Below are 25,275 nucleotides of genomic sequence, written 5' to 3'. Positions count from 1 at the left end.
ATTTTTACCTGTGGCATTTCCAGTGCTTTCATAATGGCAGAAAATGCATATAAGTCCCCCAGCGAGTCCTTTAGCTCCACAGCAACTTGGATGATCTTGTTTAATGTTGCTGCTCTCTCTTCTACATTTCCTGTGCAACCCAAGATATCCACAGCTATTCCTATTGCCATGGTATTGTGCCTGTAAAGGAAACAATTTATACCACTGCTTACAAATTATTAATAATACATGATACTGTACACATGTTCACACAGAAGATCAGTTCAAAGGTGTATTTCTATCTTGGTGTGCCCAGTAAACTTAGTTTTACCAACATCTTTGCATCAAAAGCAGTAATGACCTGATAGGGCATATACACACACAGGCTTTAAATTCATGTTTTAATAAATTCTTCTGATACTACTAACTATACAAAATGCTGCTCAAGCAATGACTGACTGACCGCGTTTATGAAAATTTCCTTTGTCCTCCACACTCAAATCCTGTGACTTTCCCCCTAGATTTCAGCAATCAAACTATTGAAGTATGAAGCAGAAAATGTAGATCAAGGATAGAACACCCTAAGTGTTCCCCTGAACTTGGGCAGAGGTTTCACAGAGGTTTTCTGTTGATCATTTAGCCTCTTCCCCAGTTGCAGATGGCTGCTACTTTTCAGTCCTACACACACACTTACATGCTCAGCTAGATTATAGGTGCTCTGAATTTTAGTTTACTTGAGTATGTAAAGGGAAGCTGACAGTGTTCAGCTGCTCTAAGGACCCTACTTTCAACACCATTCTCCTTTCCTTGTGTCACATGCCTGGAGGTGCCCTAGGACCTTCAGGAACTTTTCCTACACAAAAAGAAGTCACATGGCAGCTCACTAATCTGCACATGTGAATTCAGGAAAAATGCATGAGAAGAGCATTCTTGGAGGAAATGAGTCCAGTGCAGCCATGCTCTGAGCTTTTGGCCATCTGCCCTGCAAATAGGGAACAGGAATATTTACCTTTCAATTAGGTCAAGGCGCAGCTGATGTCCATAGGGCAAGGTAATCAGTTCAAGACCAGAGTTCCCTCCCATATTCCTCCTCATTTCTTCAGAAACTTCCACTAGCCTTGCCACCTGTCAAGTGGAAAAAAAACCTGTGCATGAGTTTTGAAGCTGACTTACTTTCTTCAAAAAAACCCACCCTACCCACACGTAAGTCCTCCAGGTCAGTGCAGGGCATACAGAGCTAAGGGCACAGCATGCAACACTGGAATACATCACAGAAAAACTTAACATATGTGCATTCAGTGCCTCACACAAAAAGGCCAATAAAATATTTTTTTTACATGATTCAGCCATCAGAAAACATAAAAGGTGTGACCAAAATGCTCTCTCAAACTTCCATTCTCTGCTTCCAGAAAGAGATTCCTATGCAAGTCCCAGGAAATACGGTGCTCTCTCAGCCTGATCCTTGTCAGAGAGGCACAGCTTTTTTGCCTTAAAGATGTACACCCTTGCATTGCTTTCTTCCTTTCTGAAAAGATGACTGCTTAGAATGTTTTTGGTTACACCACAGGGTCCTCATAAATTAGAAAAAGGACTTTAAGGAGGACACAATGTTGGGTGCCTATCCAAGTCTGTATATGAAAGCTGACGCCCTCACCAATTTGTCTTTGCTTTTTAAACACACTGTATTGGCTACTGGTTATCTCAATAACAATTATGTATGTTAATAAGCAAAACCACTTTCATGTGATAATGTCAGATTATCTGCTGGTTTGAGGCCTGTATGTTGACACATTTACAAACCAATCTGCCTGCAATTTTCTGATACACCCATCGGCAAGGCCTTCTTAGTTAAGGAAAGATGACAGCAATCTGGGCTGCACAACAAGCCTCACCAGTAACAAATCAAGCACTGGAATGAAACCTGTTTCTCTTCTAGAGATGCAAGGGTGATATGAAGTCCCTGCACACACACTGATAGCTGCTCAGTCACAGGCATGCAAGTGTCAAATATTCACCTAATCACTTACCATGAGGGTACTTCTTTATTAGTAATGTCATTAATTAAAAGGCAAACTGAACTACTGATGCCACACAGAAGATCTACAAACTTATCAGGGATCTCAGTACACAGCATTCATTCTGGCCCAGTTCAAATGCCAATCTCCTTTCTCATGCAGTTCTTATCAGGGCAGTTGTATGCAACATGTTACCAAGGAATGACAGGCATTGGCTCAGCACTGAGATGAAGATCAAATAGACTTCTCTACCTGTCCCAGCTAGTTACTGTTCCTGCTCCAAAATAAATAGAAAAAAAATCTTTTTCTGTGAAAGCTTCCAGTGACTTTTAATTAAATGCACAGGCTGTCAGACTTCCAGCTGGCTCCACTGCAAAGTTAATGATATTTAAAATAAGAAGTCTAATAATGAACTGACTGAATATAACATGTATATAAACCCTTACTGCTTCTCTAAGGCATGCATATTCTATGCTTTCAAGCAACATACTCTTTAACAATATATTAAAGACATTCTAGTTGTTGTTATTAAGTTGAAGGAGGGGAAAAGTGAATTTTGGAACTAAAATGTTAGAGAATGCTGTCACCACTCTTGGAACCATAGTAGAGAAGCCTCAATGCCCCACTTTTGAAAAGGGCAAGCAGTTGTGGGGCTGAGTTTTTCTGAGTCACCATGTCTGCATGAAGCCTCACTTAGCAGCAGCCAGCACTGCTGCTGAGGAGAGGAGCTGTGTCTGCAGTTGGCAGGACCCCAGCAGCTGCCAGGCACTCTACACACTCAGCCCACTGCTGCTCAGGGAACTGCCCCCTCCTCACACCCACAGTGTCCACCAGTGCAGCAGCACTAGCAGAGTGCTACCCGTTTGTTTCTTCTGGAGCAGCACCATTCCCACTGCCTTTTATGCCTGCAATGGAGCTGCTCAGTAAATAGCCATGTGTTTTGCCTCTCAAAAAGCTCCTGAAAAAACCCAGACAACCAAAACCCAAAGCCTGGTGGGTTAGATACCCACCACACCACTTGGTTCCTGTAGCTGCTCTGTACAGCACTCAGTCATCCAGGCAAAGTGGTGCAGGTTCAACTGCAGTTACATTTACTTCATTACACAAAGTCTCATTAGGATGATTCTCCTGCCTTTCTGATCCAATAGCTCATCTCCAAGCCCTGTCAGCTGACCAAAGTCTACATTATGTTTTTAGATCTTTCTAAGCAATTCCATTAGCAACACAGTTCTCTCACAGGAGAGAAATGCAGAAGTCCTGATAGCTATTTTCCCCCACACCACCTATCCAGCTGTAAGACAGAAACTCAGGCAAAGATTAGAAGAGCAGCTGGGTTTAGAAGTTTAAATATATTTAGTTCCATTGAATATCATATATTATGGCCAGCCATATGGCAACCAGGTAAAGTTCTGCCTACTCTGCCCATGCAAGCTAACTAGCTATTTCCTGTTGTGAGCAGATCTGTCCACAATGCTTTACAGCACACACAGCTCTTTCTCCAATACAGAAGAAAGGCTGAATCACACATATACTGATAACTGATAGGAGGTTAAAAAGATGTATGGAACACTGAAAGTTTGAGTCTAAAGTCAAGGATAATGAGGGACCTTCAGTCCAAAGAGTTTGTTAACATGCTTGCCCTTCAAATGGAAAAAAACCCACCCTAGAAACTCCTGCAAGCAATATATACATTGAATTAGCTGCAAATCTACCCATTAGTCTTTTCAAATCAGTTCTTTTAAAAAGTTATAACTTGCACAATATAAAATAAAATGCATGAACTTTTTTTTTTTTACCTTGCAGTCCATTCTAAGAATATGCTGTGCAATAATCTTTGGGTTATTGTTGGTGAAAAGCTCCTTAACTCTTCTTAACATGGATGTTTCCAATGGCTTGTTTTCAGGAGGAAGCAGTTTGGACTCAAAATCATTCGGTTTAAAACTAGACACTGTCTCAAAAACAGGTGCAGAAAAGATGCTGTCTTCTTCAGCCGTCTGAGTTGAAGCTTCTAAAGGATCTGCAGAGTTCATTGTAGAATCATCATCCAGGATCAAATAGCTTGTGTCGGAGTTCCTGAATGAGTGTGTTCCCCTCTCCTTTCGCGACAGCTGTTCCACATAGCTGTTTTTCTGACATAAGTTTTGTTTTGTTGCTGCAGGATGTCTGGCAGGGTTCAGTTCACAATAGTGTCCTCCTGAGCTGGGGGAAGCCAAAGGAGAATCTGGGGGTTTCATCAGGGGTGCTTTGCTGGGTTTAGGTGGAGGCTTTGGACAGAGCTGACTGTCTGATCCTCTAAGGGCTTCCCCTACTTGTGACTCTGAGGTGACTTGCTGGACCAGTGTGGGGCTAAGAGATGGTTCACTGCCTGTTCTAAATGCAGGTGAGCTTGGACAGGAATCTGCATCTGCTTCAGGTAATCGAGATGGATGTCTTGAACCTGCAGGGAAAAATGGCATTTGAGAAGGCCAAAACATACACAACACCTGATGCCTGTGTCCTAGGGTTCACCTCTTAATGCTATTTCCTGAGGAAAATATTGTCAGATCATGTCTATTACTTGCTGGTGAAAATGCATATGAAATTATATTTTGAGGAATTGAGCTAGTCAGCAAATTTCATTCACTTGCTGATCTCCCAAAATCCCAAATACACGGAACAGCTGCACCATAGTATTATTCTGTGGTAATGCTGACAATAATTCCAGTCCCTGGTGCATACATAGGCTATACTGTCAGAGCTGGAGAGCCTCCATGGCCTGGAATAGGAGGTTTCTTTGTAACCTGATCTAGGCTATAAAAACAGCAACTTCGAGCCACACCACAAAATAAGATGAGTCATTTCTGAGAATGGCAAGTTTGAAATGACAGAAAATCTTCCCAAAGTCAAGCCTGAACTTGCAATAAGGTATGGAAAGAATGAATTTCAGGTATGCTAATCTTTTTGTGAAACAGTGGCTAATCTGAAGAGCTGAAGAAACATATCCATACACTTCTGTGTGTTTATGCCTCATCCTGTACCTGCTGCATATGCAAACCTTGGCATCCCAATTTAGGACTGAATTATGTATCAGACATTCCCAATCTGCAATTCCCAGTGCATTTGCTGGTATCTACAGCAAAGCAGCCAGTTGCATCATGTGGGGTTTATTGCTTGATTCCAGATATAAAACAAAACCTGCAAATCACAGCCTGTCATGACTCATGAGCAGTATGTTATCCCACCCTGCACAAAAGATCCCATAACAAAATTCACAGCAGTACACTTCAGGCTAATCATTACAGTGCCAAAACAAGGTTTTGCAGCCATGGATTGGAATAATCAATTCAACTACAGGTGGACAGAAACTTGGTTTATAAATGTATGTCCATCCCACTGTTAAACACAGGAGCACATCCTTTCCATCAAATTACAGTCTCACTATGCAAAATACTTAATATTCTCTTTGTTGTGAAAAGTTGTTCCACAAAAGGCACCATAAATTTTAACAGTACTATAATCAAGATGACTAGCAGCCTTGGAAGTCAAACTCTACAGTTTGTCCACATGGGAAGAGATGTGTTATTGCAAGTTTCCATACACAGTGTGTTAGCATGGAAGCAATTGGTTAAACCTCTGAAGAATCTGAGAAAGAAAAAGCCACAATCAACAACTGATCAAGTGTTGGCACACCTGGTATCCCTGGAGTAATACAACAGTGGCCATGGAACCAGACAGCAGCAAAAGGAATGAAAAGTAAAAGGGATGGGGGTAGAGAGACTGAGGGAGACAGAAGGACAGAACTGAGTACCAGAGCCATGGTAGAGCTTTTCTCCTGGTGAGGAACATTACACATCTGCATACTTTACCCTGAGAGAACGCAGTTACCAGCATTTCCAGGAAACACTGCTACTTAATAGACATCTGTCAGGAAGATGTGAGTGCAAACAAGTCAGTTCTTGTAAAGCACAGGTGAGGAAAGGTAGTATCATCAGAAAAATGCCAACTGTAGCTATCACTTTTGGTGTGGAGGCCTGCTGAGTTGTGTGCTAAGTAAGGTACACAACTGGCTGGTGCATTGTGAATAAAAATCCTGTTCCAATGGCTGAGACAGCAAGCAGTGTGCTAACACAGCTTGTAGTGGCCATTAAATACAACTGTATTTACAGCACTCAGAACACTCAGAGCCTCACTTCAGTCTGAAATGTAACAGACCACCTGGACACACACTGATTCTACGTGTGAAACATGTAATCACAAAACATACCTATTAGCAGATAGCTCTCTGACTGGTGAGCCTTTAAAGGGAATCTCTTCTCCAGAACGTGATCCAAACTAGCTGGTTGGCTACCGCTTTTTTCTTTGTTTCTAGGGTAAACAAAAACACAAACAAAAACATGTCAATATATGCAACATTCTTAATAGACCTATCTAACTCCCAGAATATATCATAACCAGTGCAAGGACTGTTAGCTTGCCACTTGGGCAGCTTATAAGAACGAAGGGTACTTTATGCCGTTGCTGTGGCAGTGAAATGGGCTATGCTATGTGCAATCCTGCAGCATTTGTGAGGGTATTTCTTTGAATGCTGAGATTTTCTAATGGAACATTTGATTTGGACAATGAAATTAGGATCCATTATCCCACATTTGGCATTTTTTATTTCAGGAGTCAAATATGGAAAGAAACTTCTCTGAAGCAGGGATTTTATTTTAATCCTTTGTCTTACACAGTCAAGATTTGCCAAGTCACTGAAGAAGAAATTGCAGTGTGGTTGTGCTTTCAGAGTCTACATTTGCTCTCGCTTCATGGATTTCCTGAGCCTTTGCTAAAAATCAGCAAACCCTCATGCCTAGTCCTCCATCTTAAATCAGAATGAAAATTCACATCACCTACAGCAGGAGCTGATACAGTTACTTCATTTCCTTCCATAAGGAGAGCAAAATTCAAGTACCTCAAAAGATTTCCTCTGGGTATGCTCTGCTCCGGGGACTGCATGCTGGATATACCAAGACTCAGTCTTTTTGCAGTTTCTGTTTTTCCTTCAGGGGTGTTTGGCTCTTTTTGTTGGACTGGAGTTACACCATACTTTTCTTCCAGACACCTGAGAGGCACTGTCCTGTTGATAGGCTGAAAAATAATTGCTCCACTCTGCTTTGATATTGGCGTGCGATTCCCAACATAGTATCTAACTAAGCCAGGGATACTGTCGAAACTTTCCAGTTCAAACTGGTACTGAACACGACAATAGGCTTCATTGAGTCTGAGAACTGTTTTGTTGATTTTAAAATGCTGAGAGGTATTTTTCCACTGGCAGGTAAGAACAAAGTTCCCAGGACTGGAGAGAGAATCCCTAATCAGAAAATCTCCATCCCTCTGAACTAGACCTTCTGCTACCTATGAGGAAAAAAAGAGTTAGCTAAAAAAAAAATGCATCCAGAATCAGAAAACAAGTAGTCAAACAACACATTGCAATAACATATTCTTAAACATAGGAATTAATCTGGCTACTCTGAGAGGACAGACAAAGCCACAAATACAAAGCAAAGCATGGCATGTGGTAGAAGAATGATGTCTCCAATTCTAAAATTCAAAGCTCATCCCACAGCAGAGATCTGGAGACACTTCTTGGAAGCAGCCAGAAGCATGACCCACTTTTGCATATATATTTCTTCTAGTTTTCTAATAGTAAAAAAATGCATGAAGGGAAAGCAATGACTCAGGATTTTAAAACATCTGAACCGACAGCCACACTGCAGCTCAGAAGCTGTTACTACAGGACCCCAGAGTCTGCCCCTGTATTACTACCTTAAGGGACAAGCTTTCATTTTTTTATTCTTTGGGAATACTGCGTGTGAATACTACTGACGGAAGAGTCAGAGAAATCCTGGTTTTCCCTCCGGAGTCAGGCCGTTCATGTGCTAAGCAGGAGGTGCCCAGGGGCAGAGGCTGCCCGGGAGCCGCGGGCACAGCCCCGCAGAGGGAGCTCCAGGAACCGAAGCTCCGGGCCAACCACAGCCTTAACATGTTTTTAACAGCCTTTTAAGGATTAAGTTAAGTTATTGCATAGATTTTGTTGCGGTTTTTTTCCCCTCTCCGTCAAAATTCCAAGCACAAGAAAGAAAACAAACAAGAACATTTTAACTTTGGTTAAGAATACTGAACCAAATTAATGTGTGTTTGAACAATGTGTGGGCGTAGTATTCTCACATAAGGCTTGAATTCCACATCCACCTTTATTCAGTGCACAACAATCCTGAAATAGCTGTTTTCCACAAAGGTCTGCCTTGAATCCTTCCTCAGCCTCATTTTACACCAAGCTGTGATAAATACCGTAGCTTTCATACAAATAGGCACAATGTTTCTACTAAATTAATGCAGATTATTAGAGATGTGTATAGTACTTTAGTGAAATTCTGCTTGTCTGTAAAAGCTCAAAGTACATTTGGCAATGCAAAGACCACGTACCTGCCGAGGAATACGTCCGTGGTACCAGGCATGGCTACGCAAGTCTTCACTACTTAGCTGCAGCTCCTCCTCTAACTCCTTCTTCAGTTTTTCCGGGCTGTTGTCCATAACTTGCCTCTCCCTAGAAAACTGCAATAAAAGATTAAAAGCTTCAGCTGTGCCAAGTTTAGTGATTAACATTTTACCTGGGTTATAACTTGCAGCACATGATCTGCCCTGGAATGCAGGTGCTGCTCAGGGCAGGCTGGCTTGGCTGTGCTCTTGAGACTATTTGCAAAGCCCAGTGCTCAGGGAGATAACCTGTGATTGTTGTACACCGCACAGAACAGAGCGGAGTGTTCCGTCTGTACACCAAACTAATAATGACACACCTACAAACTCACTTCTCTTACTTCCTCTTTCCAATAAGAATTCTAACTATATATTAAAAAAAAATGGAGCTGGACCCAAACATCCTGCCCCAATATTCTTCCTCCTGTTTGAACTTTCATTCTTTCTCCACAACCCCCTTTGAACCCATCCAATTAAGGATATTCCAAATGCATCAAGACAGGCTAATCTGGACATACCTATTTGTTCAATATTTGTGCTGCACTAAAAACCAGATCACCAAAGCAAATTTTCAACCTAAAAGGCCTTACTTCTAATGGTCATTAAATCTGCATGTCCAAAATGCTCCCTTCTCTTTAGGGCTGGACTTGATGATCTCTGAGGTCTTTTCTAACCCGGTTGATTCTATGATTCTAAAGGAAGAAAAGCTCTTGTTCCTCCTTAGCAAAAAAAGCATGAAATTTGCTTGAAGATATCACCACTATACAACTACTATAAGATTGTCTGGAAAATTTCTATCTTCATCTCTTTTTAGAGCAGTCTTCATGCTCGACCACTCTGGCTCACGAGTCCTCACGGATGCAGCGTAGCTAACAAAGTAAGGTGCAGTATCTTCTCTAGAGAGCAGCCACATATGCTTTCAGGAGACTCAGTGGAGGGAAGTACTTTGGATTTCCTTACATTCTCCAAGGGCTGGGACTCCAGCCCATCTTTGTTGTGCTGAAGAGTTTCAAAAGCCTGGGAACACTTTCTACACTGACCAAAGAGTCAGAGTTTACCCTTTCTTCAGACAAAGAGCATTTAAAAACAACAGAGAGGGGGAGAGGGAGGGCCTGCTGGAGCACAGACTGAAATGCAACATTTTGCTCCAGTGCATTATGGAATTTTTTTCTTAGCTCTGGATATGAGCCAAAGCTCACAGGTTCCTTTCACTGACACACTGATGCAAATATGGAACATGTGCATTATTTAAAAAAGAACTGGGAATCCTTGCCCACCAGTCCTGTTCTTTCCACAAACACTGCTCTCTACAGCATTTTCTTCTTCACATTGAATACTCACAGCACCTAACCATGGGAGCAGGTGGCATACATTTAACACTTCTTTCAGCAATCCGCCTGCAATTTCAAGCAGACTGAATTACAGCAGATTACCAGACAGCAGAGTTTTGGTGGAATAATGCCAGAAGAGGCATCCTGCTGCCAAGACTATTTAAACGTGCTGGGAGCCCAGAGAAACTCTGAGATAAATTCTCCTCTTCTCTCTGCTTTTCTCAGAGAAAACCAAGGCTTCTCTTAGACAAACACAAATGAGTATAGTAGCTTACATAGAAAGATAAAAGATAAAAACAATCTGGTAAAGAATCACTTTTCACCTCAGTTTCCCTTCTGTGAACCATAATAGAGTGTTATTTATCCAGACAAATGTGGTTCAAAATGGACTAGAGTTTTCAACAAGGAGTAAATCTTTGCGCTTTTGTACATGAAGGTCTTTTGCCAACTCCTCTCAAGCTTTATGAGAAGAAAAGTCTGTGCAGGAAGAAAGCATGCCACAACAAAAGAAGAGTAATTTCACCCCTTCACATTGTACATGGTTTGATGAGTGAGCCTTTGCAGTGAAGGTGCAAGAGCTCACTCATCAAACCATGTACAATGTGAAGGGGTGAAATTACTGATGTAGAAAGAGTCATAGAAGAGGCCTGGTGAGGACTGAAGTCCAAAAGCATATTCAAGTAGCAAACCATAGTCAGATCAGGCAAAAAATCCCCCTCCACTTCACACTGCTGTGACTATCAGACTAGCATAGCTGAAGGACCTGTGGCATGTGCCTGCCACATGTATTTTCCAACTCAAAGGTCTGGTACCCATTTAAAGCTGAGCAGCACTGATTGCAGAATTAACAACCATTTCGCTGCCACATCTCACAGAACGATAGCAAGTAATACAGTGTTTACATAGGCTGAAGGTAGAGTGAAGAGCACACAAACTGCTGAGACTTTTCCAGAGCACCTTTTCCTCTGACTGCACAAGGAAGTAGCCAGAGAATTTTAGAAGTCCTCCCTCTAGTGCAAACAATAGCATCCAGCTGTAATGGTGTGCCAACGCTTACATTCACAGCTCTGTATTTTGCTGATCTTCTGAAAGGAGCTGCTACTTTAATGTGAATTGCATTTAAGGTTTTGAAAGATGCTTTTGACTGAATAGAGATCTTAAAGAACTCAAAACTACTGTACAAATTGTTACCATTATTCCAAAAGCATCTCACTGTATCTCAGTGGTAGACAAAGCTATTGTAAATGGAACAGACTATAGCATACAAAGACAATAACTGAATTTGCTTGAGAGAGTTAGATTCTTAGCCAACAAAAAGAACTATAGGTCTTTGTGTATGGATTAATTTCATCCATTGTACTGGCAAAAACTATCTTAAAGAACTCCAGATGATCAAGTTAGAGAAACACATTAATTACAAATTAAGCAGAGAAACCTATAATTGGTGGTTAAATGGATTTTTCACTACTCAAATGAATATAATGAAACATGTATTGCACTTGAATTACATCTAACAACACAACAAGAAAAACATTTAAGGAATCCAAACCAACTAAATTGTTAACATTCATGATTACTGGTTTGTTAAAAATCCTCTCCACCGTGGTCCACCACACAGAGTATACTCTGATTGCCAGAGGTCAGACGTCTCCTGAGATGAAGCAAACATGCTTAAATAACCCTTATGCAACTCTGAACTTAGTGAAAGAACTCCTGTGGCTAGTGCAAGTCCAAAAATACGCAAGGGGAAAACTGCCTAGGTAAGCAAGTTTACTAATAGCATGTCTTCCTGGACAGTTTTTTGTTGGCTGAGACTGATTTCTTATACAACCTATGTCCATTAAAGGAGAACTGTGACTGATGAACTATCTGTAATCAAAGCAGCCTATACCTTTCTATGCTAAACACTATACCTGAGTCCTGCAAGAATCTCTGCATACACTGAACTTCACACCATGTAAGGGCTCAAAAAAAAAAAAATCAGTCCAGGCACAGCCTGCACAAACATGTTAGTCTGTAAATAAAGAGTGTAAACTTAGAACAGTGTAATTAGCTATGTCAGTGGGCTATCTTTTAAGAAGAAAGGTGACCTGTTCCACACAATGTGATGCAGATATTTCAGTCTCATTTCCCAACAGCACCCAAAAGTTAATGGGCAGAAATGTTATGCTGTAAATTTGCACTAACTTAATAGAGACAAAACTTCATTTAGTAGTATGACCTCATTTCATTTCTTTGTCTAAGACACTTTTCTGGCTCCTACTCAATGACAGAAAGCAAGCTGAATTTACATTTACAGCTAGTGAAGTGGATGGGAAAAAGAAATGTGAAAAAAATCTAGGGCAAAAATTAAAGACTTCCACGTATTCTGCAAGAAAACATGGTCAAAGCAACACAGGGAAGCTTCCAGTTCAAATTTCTTATTTTTTTTTTAAATAGCAACAACCCTGTCAGATATCCCTGGACTATAAAAGCAAATCAAGTCAGCAGAACTGTTTTCAAATACAGATGCTTTTCCTGACCTCCAAAGACCTCCCCGTAGGTATGTGCTTTCCAGAACTGTTTGTTCGCATTTTAGTTACTTTGTGTCCAGTCCTGCTGCTAGTTTAAGATATTTCTGCCATGCAAAGTATTTGTGAATGGATCTTTGAAAGAAAAACATTAAGCTATCTAGCAATGCAACATTATCAAAAACTCTCAATCCTACTTACATACCCAATGGAAAACCTAGTTTGCTAAGAGTTTAGGAGGAGGGAAAAAGTCCAGTCAGTAGTTATTTCGGGTGTTTTAATAAACTCCATGGAAGTTTACTGTATTTCACAAAGGACTCTACTTCAGGGCCATTAAACTAGTAGCAAACCAAGCTTACAGATGTAACGAGTTACCTTTGATGTTACATACTATTTTACTTTCCTTTTTCAGGCAAATATCAAGTAGCATACCAAAACCTGGAAAATACCACAGTTTAAGCAAATAAAACATCAAAATATGATCTTATTTAGGGTAAATTTAAAGAGAACTTAACCTACCACACTATGCTGTACCTAAAACTTTTTGAACATATTTTCATGGGAATTTCTCACAATAATCTGTTGTTTGTGCATCCAGGGGTTGCTTTTATGTAAGTGCTTGCCACTCTTCAAAGGAAACTTGCTATATCAAGCTTTTGTGTCAACCATCCTAGCTGAATTTATCACATTAGATCATGCTGAATAATCTACTGTATGAGTTTGGTAGCAAACACATTCAAGGCCCCACAGTTATTTCTGTTGCTTACTGGCAGTGAATTCTTTCTCCAGTTCATATCTGCAACAACTCCAATGATGTACCAACAAAATATCAAAACACATGAGGAGGAGAAGCAGACAGATTTCCACATATATACCTGAAGTTGCATCTTATGTGTTCTAGCTTGCATGGCTTATCTCAATTAATTAATTCCTCTCTAAGGTGATCAAGTGTTGGGTTTATTGTTTTGGATCGTTTTGGTTGGCTGGTTGTAGATTGGGTTTTTTTCTGTCTTTTTTTTTTGTTTGTTTGCTTTTGTTTTTTTTTTTTTTTTAACAGCTTGTATTATCAGGGAAAGACTTCTAATTTTTAGACACCATTTGGAAGTGATCCAAAATCTGTCATGCTAGATCACCTCATTCAGTTCTGGTAATGCAGAAATTCATATCATGTCTCTTTGTATCCTTTGGCAAAGTATTATTTACACAAAGCACAGCCAAGGACTGTTACAGGTAAGAGACTGAAGGTGGCCACATTTCCATCCAATCTAAATTACTTCCTGGTGCTCTGCGCAGCTCTGCTAGCTGATATTCAAATGAGCTGAACAGGCAGACTTGGAACTACCTGATTTCCTGTTGCTTTGAAGGTTTCAAGAAAAAAAAAAAAGAAAAGAGATGATTATTTAGCATAAATGAGAACAGCTTTGTGAAAACTGAAGTGTGATCTGATTGAGGAAGAAAGTCAAAACAGCACCTTTCCTAAACTTTTAATAAATGTACTCTAGCTATCTAAACCAAATCTCTTACAGGTTCCTCACCAAATCCATCTCTCCTCCAACACTGGAGGCTATGTTTGCTGAAGTACACCATGAACCCTGAACTGTGACTTTCTGACCCTTTAAAACCACTAGGTCCTAAAGAATCAAACAAATGAGGAGAGGGGAGATACCTCGCAATTCAGGAAAGACTTAAATTTTGTGAGATTTATGAAGCTTTTAGCCAAGTGCTTAATCTAACAGAAAGCCCAAACAATGGAAAATGTGAAGGGGATGCTGGTGCAGGGACAGGAAATACCAAGAGGAAAGACAAAGATGTGAAATGAGAAAGAAGGGAGAGGACACAGACACTAAAAACATCTGGAAAAGTGAAAAAATAATGAAATGCCTCTATTTCCAAGCCACCAGAGAGCAATCAACTTGTTCATACAGGAAAAAGCACATTTTATTGTCAAAGTTCCAATTCTGGATCAAGATATACTCCACTGGCAACAAGTATCCCTTCAGTCTCTAATCCTGTGCTCCTGAGATCCTAATCCAACTGCCTATCTGGCACTATGAACACAAGCATTTTAAATTACACAGTTACATCAATTTATAATTTATTTATAATGAGTACAAGGTATGTCATTTCACTTATAACTACTCATTGGCCACCAAATCAAACAGACTTGCACTAATCATTCAAAAGAATACCCATGTGGAACCAAACTCTCCATCACTGTTGGAAAACATTCCTGTCAGTCCTTTCCTCTTGTACAGAAAAGCAGCATCATTGGCAAAGAACTTACAAAGTGGCAAAACCACACAGATAGAATTATTTCTCAAACAGTTTTGCTGACAAAGAACTAATTGTAAGAAAGGAGATTCCAGACACAGGAATCCATTTTCTGAGTAACTTGGAGATTTTGAACTGCAACGGGTGCAATGTTCTTCATAGGGGCAGTTTTCTCTAACCTTCCAGAGTGCACAAAGTTCACACAAGACTGTAGCAAGTGAGTGATAAAAGTCTCATTATATAGATGAATGTCAACTTCTGCAGGATTTTGTTTTTATTTTCTACATAACAAATCACCATGGAAGCTTTCATCATGACTGTGACAGCTCTTTAAAATCAAATTAACTTCATCATGCACATGTTCTCAGTCTGCCACTATGATCAACATAACTTGCCCGTCACTCACAGAAAGACAGCCAATTTTTATTAACAGGTGTCCTAGTCTTGGCTGGGATAGAGTTAATTTCTTCTCAGTGGCTGGTACAGTGCTGTGTTTTGCCATCAGTATGAGAATAATGTTGATAACACGCTGATGTTTTGATTGTTGCTAAGTCATGCTTATCCTAAGTCAAGGTCTTTTTTGTGTCTCATGCTCTGCCAGGGAGGAGACACACAAAACACTGGGAGGGAGCATAGCTGAGAACAGGTGACCTGAACTGGCCAAAGGGAATATTCCATGCCATAGATCATCATGCCCAGTACCAAGGAGTTACCCATAAGGCTGCCTGACCTTTGGGGATGGGGTCTGGCATCAGTCAGCAGGTAGTGAACAACTGCACTGTGCATCACCTGTTTTTCCCCTTTTTATTATCATCATTTACTATTATTATTATATTTTACTTTATTTCAATTACTAAACTGCTCTTATCTCAAAATATAAGTTTTACATTTGATTCTCCTCCCCATTCCATGGGGGTGGGGGGAGAAAAGGGGGTGGGCAAGTGGCTGTGTGGTGCCTAGTTGCCTGTTGGGCTTAAAACACAACTGATAAGTAAGGTATTTGTTTAGGATGAGGAAAAAAAAAGTCTTTTAGTACAAAGTTCAGTCTAACATTAAGTGAAGGTAAAGGGAAGACTTAGTTCTAGTGGACTCAACATCTGCTTTCCTCTACAACACAGCACTGATAACAAATCCTTAATTTCCTAGGTAACCACAGTCAGAGCTAGGAGGACAGCTTCATTTCTAGAACATGGATCCTGAGCAACCCTGAGGTGAGAGCTAGTGAAATTGTAATCTCTCCTCACTCAGTGATGCTGGGGGTTTTGACTACCCAGTCAAAAGGATTTTAGAAGTTATATAGGTCTTTTTTGTTTTAATCTGAGACATACCTAAATAAAAGGTATTACCAAGAAATTAAAGGCATAAATACCTACTGAAGAATGTTCCCATTTCCATCAAACAGAGCACCAGTGGTGCCTGTGCTATCTATATACTTATGATGATACTTTCACTACACACTGCAGTGAAAGTTTGATACACTACAAAACTACCATGGGAAAATGAAAAAAATTATACAGTACAAGACTCCTCAAAATTCAAGCTCACTGTCAAGACAATGGAGAATCAAAGTTCAGGGAGCTATGCAAAATTTCACATAATTTTAATGTCAGTCTTTTCACATCTGGTCCTCACCAACAATAAGAAATGCAACATCAAAAAGGCAGAGCCATTGCTGGGTGGTGATGACTTACAAACTCACGTGTTACCAAATCCAACTGCCTCCACATACATGCTGAAACTAGATATATGAAGCCTGAGGATGTCAGTGAAACAGATTTAGATCATCACACACTGAAGAAATATTAATTAAGATCCACTATCTATAAAAGTCTGCAATTCATCCAAGATAAGAGATAGCACTTGCAATAAGTAGCTGCTTAAAAAAGGCTTCTTACTCACGTCACATTCATAGCATTAGTACATTACCCAGTAATGAGCTACATCAATGCGCTGGAAGTTTTAAAACTTGGCACTCCTGATAATTGGAGTGGCTTTCCCCTTTTGCACAGCTTCAGCTGAGGGTGAATCATAGCAGAGAATTAAGAATGAAAATACTTGAACTTCAAGGTCTTTCCCCCTCTGATCAAGACAACCATACCAGCCAGTACTAAAACCCCGTCTTGTGGCAAAGTTAACTATATTAATTTAAACCTCTTCATTTTTAAAATCATCATTTATCACTGACTTAGTCTTAACTTAATTCTTCTCTTCCAAAAAATGCAAATTTAAAGAACAGTATTTTGGCTTGGAGGTGGCATAAGTCACAATTTAGTATTTTTACTTTCTTTTTTTAAAGCCACAAATAGGAATTCCTTGCCTCGAGTTTCTCTTTATTTTACTCTAATGTAAAAGCTGACCTTGACTGTAAATGGCTATAAAAACCAAATGGGATCATAAAAGGTACTAACACATCATGACTGAAGAATGAGTTGATCCAAGTTCAGATGTTCTGCACAGATCATTGTATTTTCTATAAACACATGGGAAAATAAACTAACCATCTGCTGTTGAGATCCTAATTTCACACACTAAAATTAAGTACAGCAAAATGTGAGTGCTCAAGTGCTGTACTGTTTCCTGTGCTTTGATGGGACACAACAAGGCATCTCTGAGCTTGGACACATACTGTTTTCAATTAAATTGGACAACATAATGAATTTATCTTGATGCAGCAAAAACCCTGAACCTCTCAAAGGCAGCTGTGGACTTCAGCACATTTGTTTATGGATCCATTTGGCATTTCATTACAATTGTAATTACTATTAAAACCAAGAATTAACCTCATCTCATTACACTGACTGATTTTGCTTGAAGTGATACATTTTAAAAAATGAAGGAAGATGGTTACTTCATTTCACAGCATCCTAGGCCCTTTGGCATTTCACAGAACCCACACCATTTGGCCCCAAGGCTCAGACCTCATTTGATTTGACCACCAGCTGTTTCTATACCTACAGCCACTTTCTCTTCAGCAAATGCACCCCAGGTCCCTACCATCAGAACATCTTAAAATAGCAGTTCATCAGAGTCAACTAATGCTAAATCTGCATACTGGAACATATGCATTCAAATCTATTTTAAATGCTGAAAATCTCTTTAAATAGAACCTTATTTTTGAAAGATCCCAGCTGTAATTTGTTTCTACATAAAAGGTTTTATTTTCTACCCTCCATACAGCAAACACTATAAATGTTTCAGTTTCTCTAGAGGCTATATGGACTAGACTAAATGGAAAGTTGCCATGACAACACCACTGTTATTTTAGGTATTAGAAATTCATGCCAAGTTAAACAAAGGGCATGCATGGTCAAGAACAACAGTTTTCTAACTGTTCTGACCACCAACAATAAAAACCAATGCAATTTAAAAAGTTTTAGAACAGAAGGATTAAGCCTTATGCTTAAAACAGGAATGAAAATTAATTACAGCCCAACAGAGCATCTTTAGCACTCTATCCTGATAACTTCTGATGTTTGTCCCAGTCAGAAAGAGAAGACAATCTGATCAGAGTCACTTTTTCAGTATGCCCAAAAGACGGTCCCACATTCCACTTTTAGAAATAAACAATTAAAAAGCTAAATCACTGGAGAAGAGAGAATGGGGCAGTTGCTCCCAAATTTTAAGTGCCTCCATCAAAGTGTGAAAGCCAACAGGCCAGAACATAGCAACCTTCACATCCTTCCTCACTGCAAGCACTCCAGAAAATCTATACACCTTATATAGTGACTTACAGAGCTGAGGTGTTTGTTAGTCAAAGAACAATTCATGCATAAATCTTAAATAAAAGTATTTAAAAGCTTAAGTGTAGCTCACAGATCCTCAAAAGTAGTCTGACATCCCACAACATTACAATTCCCAAATCAATCAGACACTTCTTTAAGTGTAGCTTGAAATGTTTATAAAGGCTTTTCCTTTGCATATAGTGCACCTTTGCATAAAGTAAAAGATGCTCCTGCCCATGGCAGGAGGGTTGGGCTAGATGACCTTTAAAGATTCTTTCCAACTCAAACCTTTCTACGAGTATATGATTTTGTGTATCTTGCAATTAAACACGATCTAACATATAAGGACAAATCCAAAACTGTTTGAAGTGTTTAAAAAAACCTGTGCACCTGAGTACAATTGCTTTCATGAAGTAGGTGGGAAAAGTTAGGAAACCAAATGGTCTGATCAGTCAAATTGTGAAAACTTGAAAGTTTGCTAAAAGTCTCCTCAGCAAGTCCCAAACCCTAATTTAGTGCCTAAAGATAAAACTGAAAGTTGTTTAAGCTTCTCTCTGAGACAACAGTGAATTCAAGTGAAGAGAAAAATACTGTACCCAACCATGGTATAAAAACAAACACTTCTGAACAAAAACTAAAAGCAATACTGACTAGCACACTGTTATTGAAAAGAGCACCTACCTTGACTCTGATAATAGACTTACGATGATAAAAGCAGCAAAGTGCTGCAGTCAGCATTTGAAAAACATTATAATCCTTCGGCATTTTCAGTTCTGCTGTTTGAGGTTCCTCAAGACTGAAGATAAACAGTCACTACTAGCAGTTCTCTGAGGTTTAGCAAGCTCTTTAGTATCACCACTGCCTTCCAGAGCTGCTACACCCCCCTACTCACGTATCAGTCCGGGACACTTTCCACAGCTGAGGCTGATACTACCAATTCAGTGAGTGCTGGCATGCTTGCTTCCAGCATGCCAAACAGACAGTGCCAGAATCCTCATGTGATGATTCACTCACCAGTGAAATCCTAGCTCATCTATCTTGGTATCCCCTGGCTCAGAGATGCATTTAAGCCCTCAGCACAAGGCAAACTTCTCTTCTCAATGAGTTACAATACCTGACTGTCTCCCTGCGCTGATAAAGGCTTAATGCAACATCTCTATCTGCATCATCAGTAATATACACATAAAAGAAAAAAAGAGAAGAGCAAAAACAGTTGATTACTGTTTGACGACCGCAAGAATTATATCCTTAGAGCTTTGGTAACCAAGGAAAACGATAAATCTGTTTATTTTTAATTAGGAAGCTTCTGGCAAACAGTCCTTGGAAAAAACAGCAAGAAACCAATCCTGCCAGCATTGTCAGTATCAGTGGTGCAACCAAGGCACCTTTAGCATTTAAAGCTACCAGTGGACAGCTTTAGCTTGGTGATAGTCCCATGGGATTGTGCAAACTGCCAGGGAAAGAAACAACTAAACTCATGAACACATCTGATTTGGTACAGTAAAAGTAAGCACTACAATGAAATAAAAAGCAGCACTTTTAGTTATGTCTGTGATTCTATTCTCTTGGACATCACAGTCCATAGCTTACTGACTGGTCAATAAATCACTCATCAGCAAATAATCTGCCCCACATTCCTCAAAGCCCTCCAAGAACCAAGGCAAAAAAGGCAAACAACTTGGGTAATTCTAACAGCTGCAGGAGACAAGACACCTCCACAGCAGCCCAGTTAAGAGACTTGGTAAAAGGAAACAAAATGGACTGGATTGAAGGGTGCAAAAAAAGCCTATAACACTTAAGAAAGAGAAATTTAGATGAGCTCAATCGTTTATTAGTTAGACGGTACAAAAAAAGAACCCAGAAGTCACAGATGTTTCAGATTTTAGATTAGGAATAAATTAATCCCAGGAAGTGGTTAAAATTAAAGTTACTTGTCTTTTTCATCAGCAACAAATATACTACATAATTAGGAGGACACATATATTAAATAGTTATTGATGTCCTCAGGTATTACTTGCAAGGCAATACTTATCACCTAATAATAGAGTACTTCCTTCCCACACTGACTGAACGATGCCAAGTTGTGAACATTGCCTGCATCCAGCAATGGAACGTGGCACATAAACCAAGCAGCAGCACTGAGCAAAGAAATGACACAAAATGTGCACTGCCTTTCAAGGCAAATGGGATGGAGTGCCTATCCAAAAAGAAGAGGAAACCTCAGTGCTGATGACAAGGAGCAGGAAGTGTGACCTCTAAAGTTCTCTTACCTGTCTGACCACCTAGGTTTTGCAGATACTTAGCACCAAGTTATGCACTAAACCCAGAATGTTCAGAAAGCTAGTCAAGCTACTTGGCCATGTGTAGGAGATGCTATGCTTGTGATTCTTTTCAGAAAAGGAAAACAATATAGGAATAAAAGATCAGAACATTAAATGGGCTGGAAAGTGATAAACCTGGCAAAAAAGCAGATAAAAGATTGGACAGAAAATAAGCTGAAAATACAGATTTTGAAGATGGAGTCCTGCTGTAGAGCTGGGGAGAGGAAATGCCTCTCCAAGTAGTTTATTACAAACTCAAACAATAAATGAGAGGATAAAATAATAAGAATGTGAAAGTACCCTCCTTTACTCTTTGCTCTGTGCTGTAGCATACTTGAATTTACTTTGAGTTCTTTTTCCACTTCGAGGAAATCCATAGGATTGCTTTAGCAGGTAGCCAGAGAAGAGTAGATTAAAAGACACCCTGCAGAACTCCAAACACAAAAGGCTCAACTGTGATTCTTGTCTGAAGCCTTTTAGTACTGTGGTAGAACACCTCATCAAGGACTGTCTTTTTGAAGAATCTTCATCAGAACTTCTCAAAATAACACCCTAATCCAACTTAAAAAAACAGGACAGGGAGGATGCTAAAAATGGAAAGGGAATCAATGACTGCATCATGCATTTTTGCTTCATAACGGTGACAAGACAGTAATAGCATCACTGCACAATACACTAATGTTTCACTTGGAATATCATTAGCTGAAACTATCAACTAGCAGAAACTAGCAGAAACTATCAACCAGCAGAAACTATCAACTTACAGCAGGTGATCAGAAGGGCTATTAGGATGACTGATCTGTTTTGGAACAGAAACAACTGGTTTAGCAGTGCAAAGTAAGGTGGGCCACTTTTGCTCTGAAAAGAATTAGAAGTCACACAGAGGAGTTGACCTATCAATGTGCAAACATACACTGGAATTTAGACAAAGGTTCTTATCCATCACCAAGAATAAAACACTCCAGTTTTCCAAAAAATAGAGGATGGGAGTGGCAGGTCTAATGCCGTTCAACATGGAACACTTTATAAAAGATAGAAAAAAAAAAAATCAACACCCAAGTCCCTGTAGAAGCATGATACAGTTTTTGTGACAACAGACAGGATGCAGTATCCTTTATGTACTTGTGTTTTCCTACTTTGCTAAGTTCTAGACTGCAAATCCAAACATCACTGTGTTTCACTAGCTAACACACATGTCTCCCCAGGCCTCAATACCTTTACGCGTACATTCACGTCTTACAGAAAGACCTATCAGTTTTGCCAGTTCTTGTATGACTTGCTTACTCAGGGATACTTACTGGTATAGTTCTATTGGTCTAGTTTGAATAATAAAATTCTCAATATGGTTCCTTCCCCAGAAACATGTACTAAAACACAAGGGAGGCAAAGAATGAAGCATTTGTAAATTAATCGTCTTCCCAAACCAACCTTTTCCACAGGACCTAGATTCCCCCCAGTCTTTTCCCTACTGAGAGCAGACAGACAGAATGGGTATATCTTCAACAGATTCCCTGTAACGTAGGCAAAATCTCCTCACTTTGATGGGAACAGCACAGCTCAACCTGGAAAGTAAATGTGGCCTAACAGGTATTCACAATGTGGGTGTGTCTATTTTTCATTTGAAAGGCTCTGAAAAAAGTGTGTTACCTTCACAGCTCAACATTAACAGCAGGGCATAGATTACAAATGGTAATTGCCCATTCCTTATTTCCTGTCTGTAATGAAGCAAAGAATCAAAAATTATGTATGCTGTGAGAATGGCAGAAATAATGAAACTTAAAAAATAATAATGTACAATTTTATACATCAGCTGCTGATGGTTTTCATCAACAGTATAACTGATAGGAAAGAGGATGTTTTATTTAGATAGTGAATCTAATTTTTTAAAATTAAACTAATGGGCTTTTTCTTTTTCTTAAAGGTTAACACGACTCCTTTTCATATAGTTCAATGAACTGATGACAACCTTTGCACGATGCTGTGATACAGCAGTATGAAAATTAAAATTACTGAAAGGAATCTCAAAGAGTATGTGAGAAATGTCTGGGTGGTAGCATGATATTTCCTGCAATGATGGCTATCAGCCAGCATGATCAAGGACAGCCTTCAGGCTGCTCCAATTTATGCTTCATACATAGATAAGATTTCCATTTTTAAATATTGACTCACAGAAACAAAGGATGGTTTGCCCACATTTTCACCCTCCCATTCTTTAATTTTTTTTTGCTGGTACTTCGAGTTCTCAGACTCTGCACATGAGACATAAACCATGTTTCTTGCACTTTGGAAACATCAAAATACAATCCTTTTGCTAAGTCGATCTATTAGTGTGTTTCTAATGCTCTCCAGCACCAACAGATCAGCCATCAGCTTTACTTCTCTGTTTTCAAAGATTCTTGCCTAGAATCTTAAAATGTCTGATAATCCCTGTACCTGTTTTCTAAGGATGGCTGGCTAGAGTATTTTTGATAACTTCAGTAACTAAGCTTATTAAGAAAAGATTTCTGAGTTCAGAGAATTCAAGGCCACGTGTTCAAGGACACTCAAACGCATATTCTGTGTTCAGTTGCTAACAGTACATCAGCAAGAGAAATTAAGGAGTCCCTGCTAACCCCATCTGTTGCTACAAAGACTCTAGAGCTATAGAGGGAGCTTTCACGGTGTGGTTTAAATTATACTTACCCAGTGTTCCCCTGACACACCTGAACTGTGTCCAGCTCCACTCACAGCACAATATGCAGAAGTTTGAGGTCTTCACACTGGATAGTGTGAACCTGCTCAGGAAGAATCCTCTTAGGCTGCTTTAATTGTACAGACCACACAAGATAAAATGAAGGGATAATTTCTTTAGTGGGGGTTGGTTTCTTTTTTGCTCATCACCAAAAAAAAAAAAATTAAAAAAAATTTCTTTGGCTTCAAAGTTTTAAGTAGCTCAAGGAAAGCAACCAAACTCCATAAAAATATAAACACTTCAAAACTCACAAGTAATCTGAACTTATCAAACCAGTCTGCAGTGCTACAAGAATTTATTTTGAGCCAAATACCAGGCATGCTCATGGAAGTGCTTACAATTTACACACAAAATTATTATGATTTGTGATTTCATATTCGAGAAAAATCATTTCAGACTAAATTAGATGAGGCAGTTGGTGGCTTGCCACTTTACTTTGCACTACATCAACAAATCATTTAAGCATTCAAATCAGCCTAACAATATTCAGTGAAATACACGTAATGCTTTAGAATTCACTCTACTAAATGAAAGCAAACAATGCAGGCAGGAAGCCAGCTGTAAATGAAGGAAGGCATGGTGTACTGTACAAGGGTCAACCACATAAATCTGATTCGATACAGAGCACAGCCAATCCAGAGCACACAGCTCACTGTCGCCGGACTAATGATGTCACATGGAACACAGACATGTCCCAATTACACAGCATATGCACATCTAACTATGGGTCTGAGTGCCTATGGCTACAAAATGGCACCTCTAAGGTTGTAATCAAGTACAATATGAATAACATTTGAAAGAGAAAAGCCAAAGAAAATCAAAGAACGTAAAACTTTGATTGAAGCACTCTTTGTTGAATAAGAGCTTTCTCTATAAGTAGTAATTTGTTCTTTTTAATGTAAGAAAAAGTCAGGAAACAGGGGACAAATGATAAATAATTTGTCCATGCAAACAACATCTTCACAATGCCCACTACTATTCAGTTTCAGTTGTAAGCCCTTCACACATGGCCCATTGCCTCTAACTGAGCCCTGCAGGGGATGGCTTCAAACACAGGTAGTGATCAACTGTTTACAGCTGAGCATTTTTAAAGCACAGAGTAAGTGGAAGAAAGGGGGTGACAACACTGTCAGACAGTGTAGATCACTTTCATCTTTTTCTAACTCAAATGTCTACAGGTGCATAAAGTCCCACCATCCAGTTCATGTCCTATCATTCCTGTGTCAGTTCTTAACAGAGCTGACTCTTCATGTCCTGTTGTATAACCTTGCTTCCTGCAAGCTCTCATTGGTGCAGCTTCTGGTCATAGATCAATGGGTACAGCTGCAATTACACTTGTTTGCAATGCACAGGCGTGGTATGGGAGAGGTCAGAGAAACTTCCTCCTCCTCTCTATCATGGGTCTGTGAGGCAGTCTCAGACATATGCTGCAACAGGTAAAGTGAGAAAAGAAAATTTGCACCTATTTAGTTTACATTGTTGCTTGAATTAATCTATTTGAAAATCTGCCTCATAGAAAACCCAGCTTGGCGGCTACAAGAAATAAACACCCAACCTGCTTAGGAGCATCCTACTAGGCACTAATTCGCACTTAAAGACATCCAAACACCTTTGAGATTTGTATGTTTTAGTTATAAAAGATCAGATTTTTTCCAAGTCATCTGGTGGTAGGTTTGGCTTTCCTACTAGCCACCTTCCTATTACGAATCCATCAGTAGATTTTATAGATCCTACCAAAAACTAGCATATGTATTCTTGAGCTCCATCTACTGCCTGTCAACCCATGTACAAACATGAAACAATTTTGTAACGTCTCACTGCTTTTCCTTCAATTTATTCTTTGGATTGGAAAAAAAAAGAAAGAAAATGTGAAAAGGCATGAATTTCCTTTTGGTTCAGA

The 25,275-nt window shown here is 39.6% G+C and overlaps 1 protein-coding gene across 1 annotated transcript in view; it reads right to left on the bottom strand.

Moving 5' to 3' along the window:
• BCAR3 (breast cancer anti-estrogen resistance 3) overlaps positions 1 to 25,275 on the bottom strand; it is a 51,002-nt gene that overhangs the window by 2,486 nt on the left and 23,241 nt on the right. Inside the window, exons 3-8 of the mRNA XM_009077023.1 lie at positions 8,439 to 8,567; positions 6,925 to 7,367; positions 6,238 to 6,338; positions 3,791 to 4,431; positions 989 to 1,104; positions 9 to 180 (exon numbers count right to left, since the gene is read on the bottom strand). Coding sequence (XP_009075271.1) covers positions 9 to 180; positions 989 to 1,104; positions 3,791 to 4,431; positions 6,238 to 6,338; positions 6,925 to 7,367; positions 8,439 to 8,567 — 1,602 coding nt within the window. The remainder of the gene's footprint in view (positions 1 to 8; positions 181 to 988; positions 1,105 to 3,790; positions 4,432 to 6,237; positions 6,339 to 6,924; positions 7,368 to 8,438; positions 8,568 to 25,275) is intronic.

The sequence above is a fragment of the Acanthisitta chloris genome, unplaced genomic scaffold (genome assembly GCF_000695815.1).
Source record: "Acanthisitta chloris isolate BGI_N310 unplaced genomic scaffold, ASM69581v1 scaffold11456, whole genome shotgun sequence".
NCBI lineage: Eukaryota > Metazoa > Chordata > Aves > Passeriformes > Acanthisittidae > Acanthisitta > Acanthisitta chloris.
Note: the sequence above shows the minus strand (reverse complement) of the source record. Positions and strands in the feature narration are given on the sequence as shown.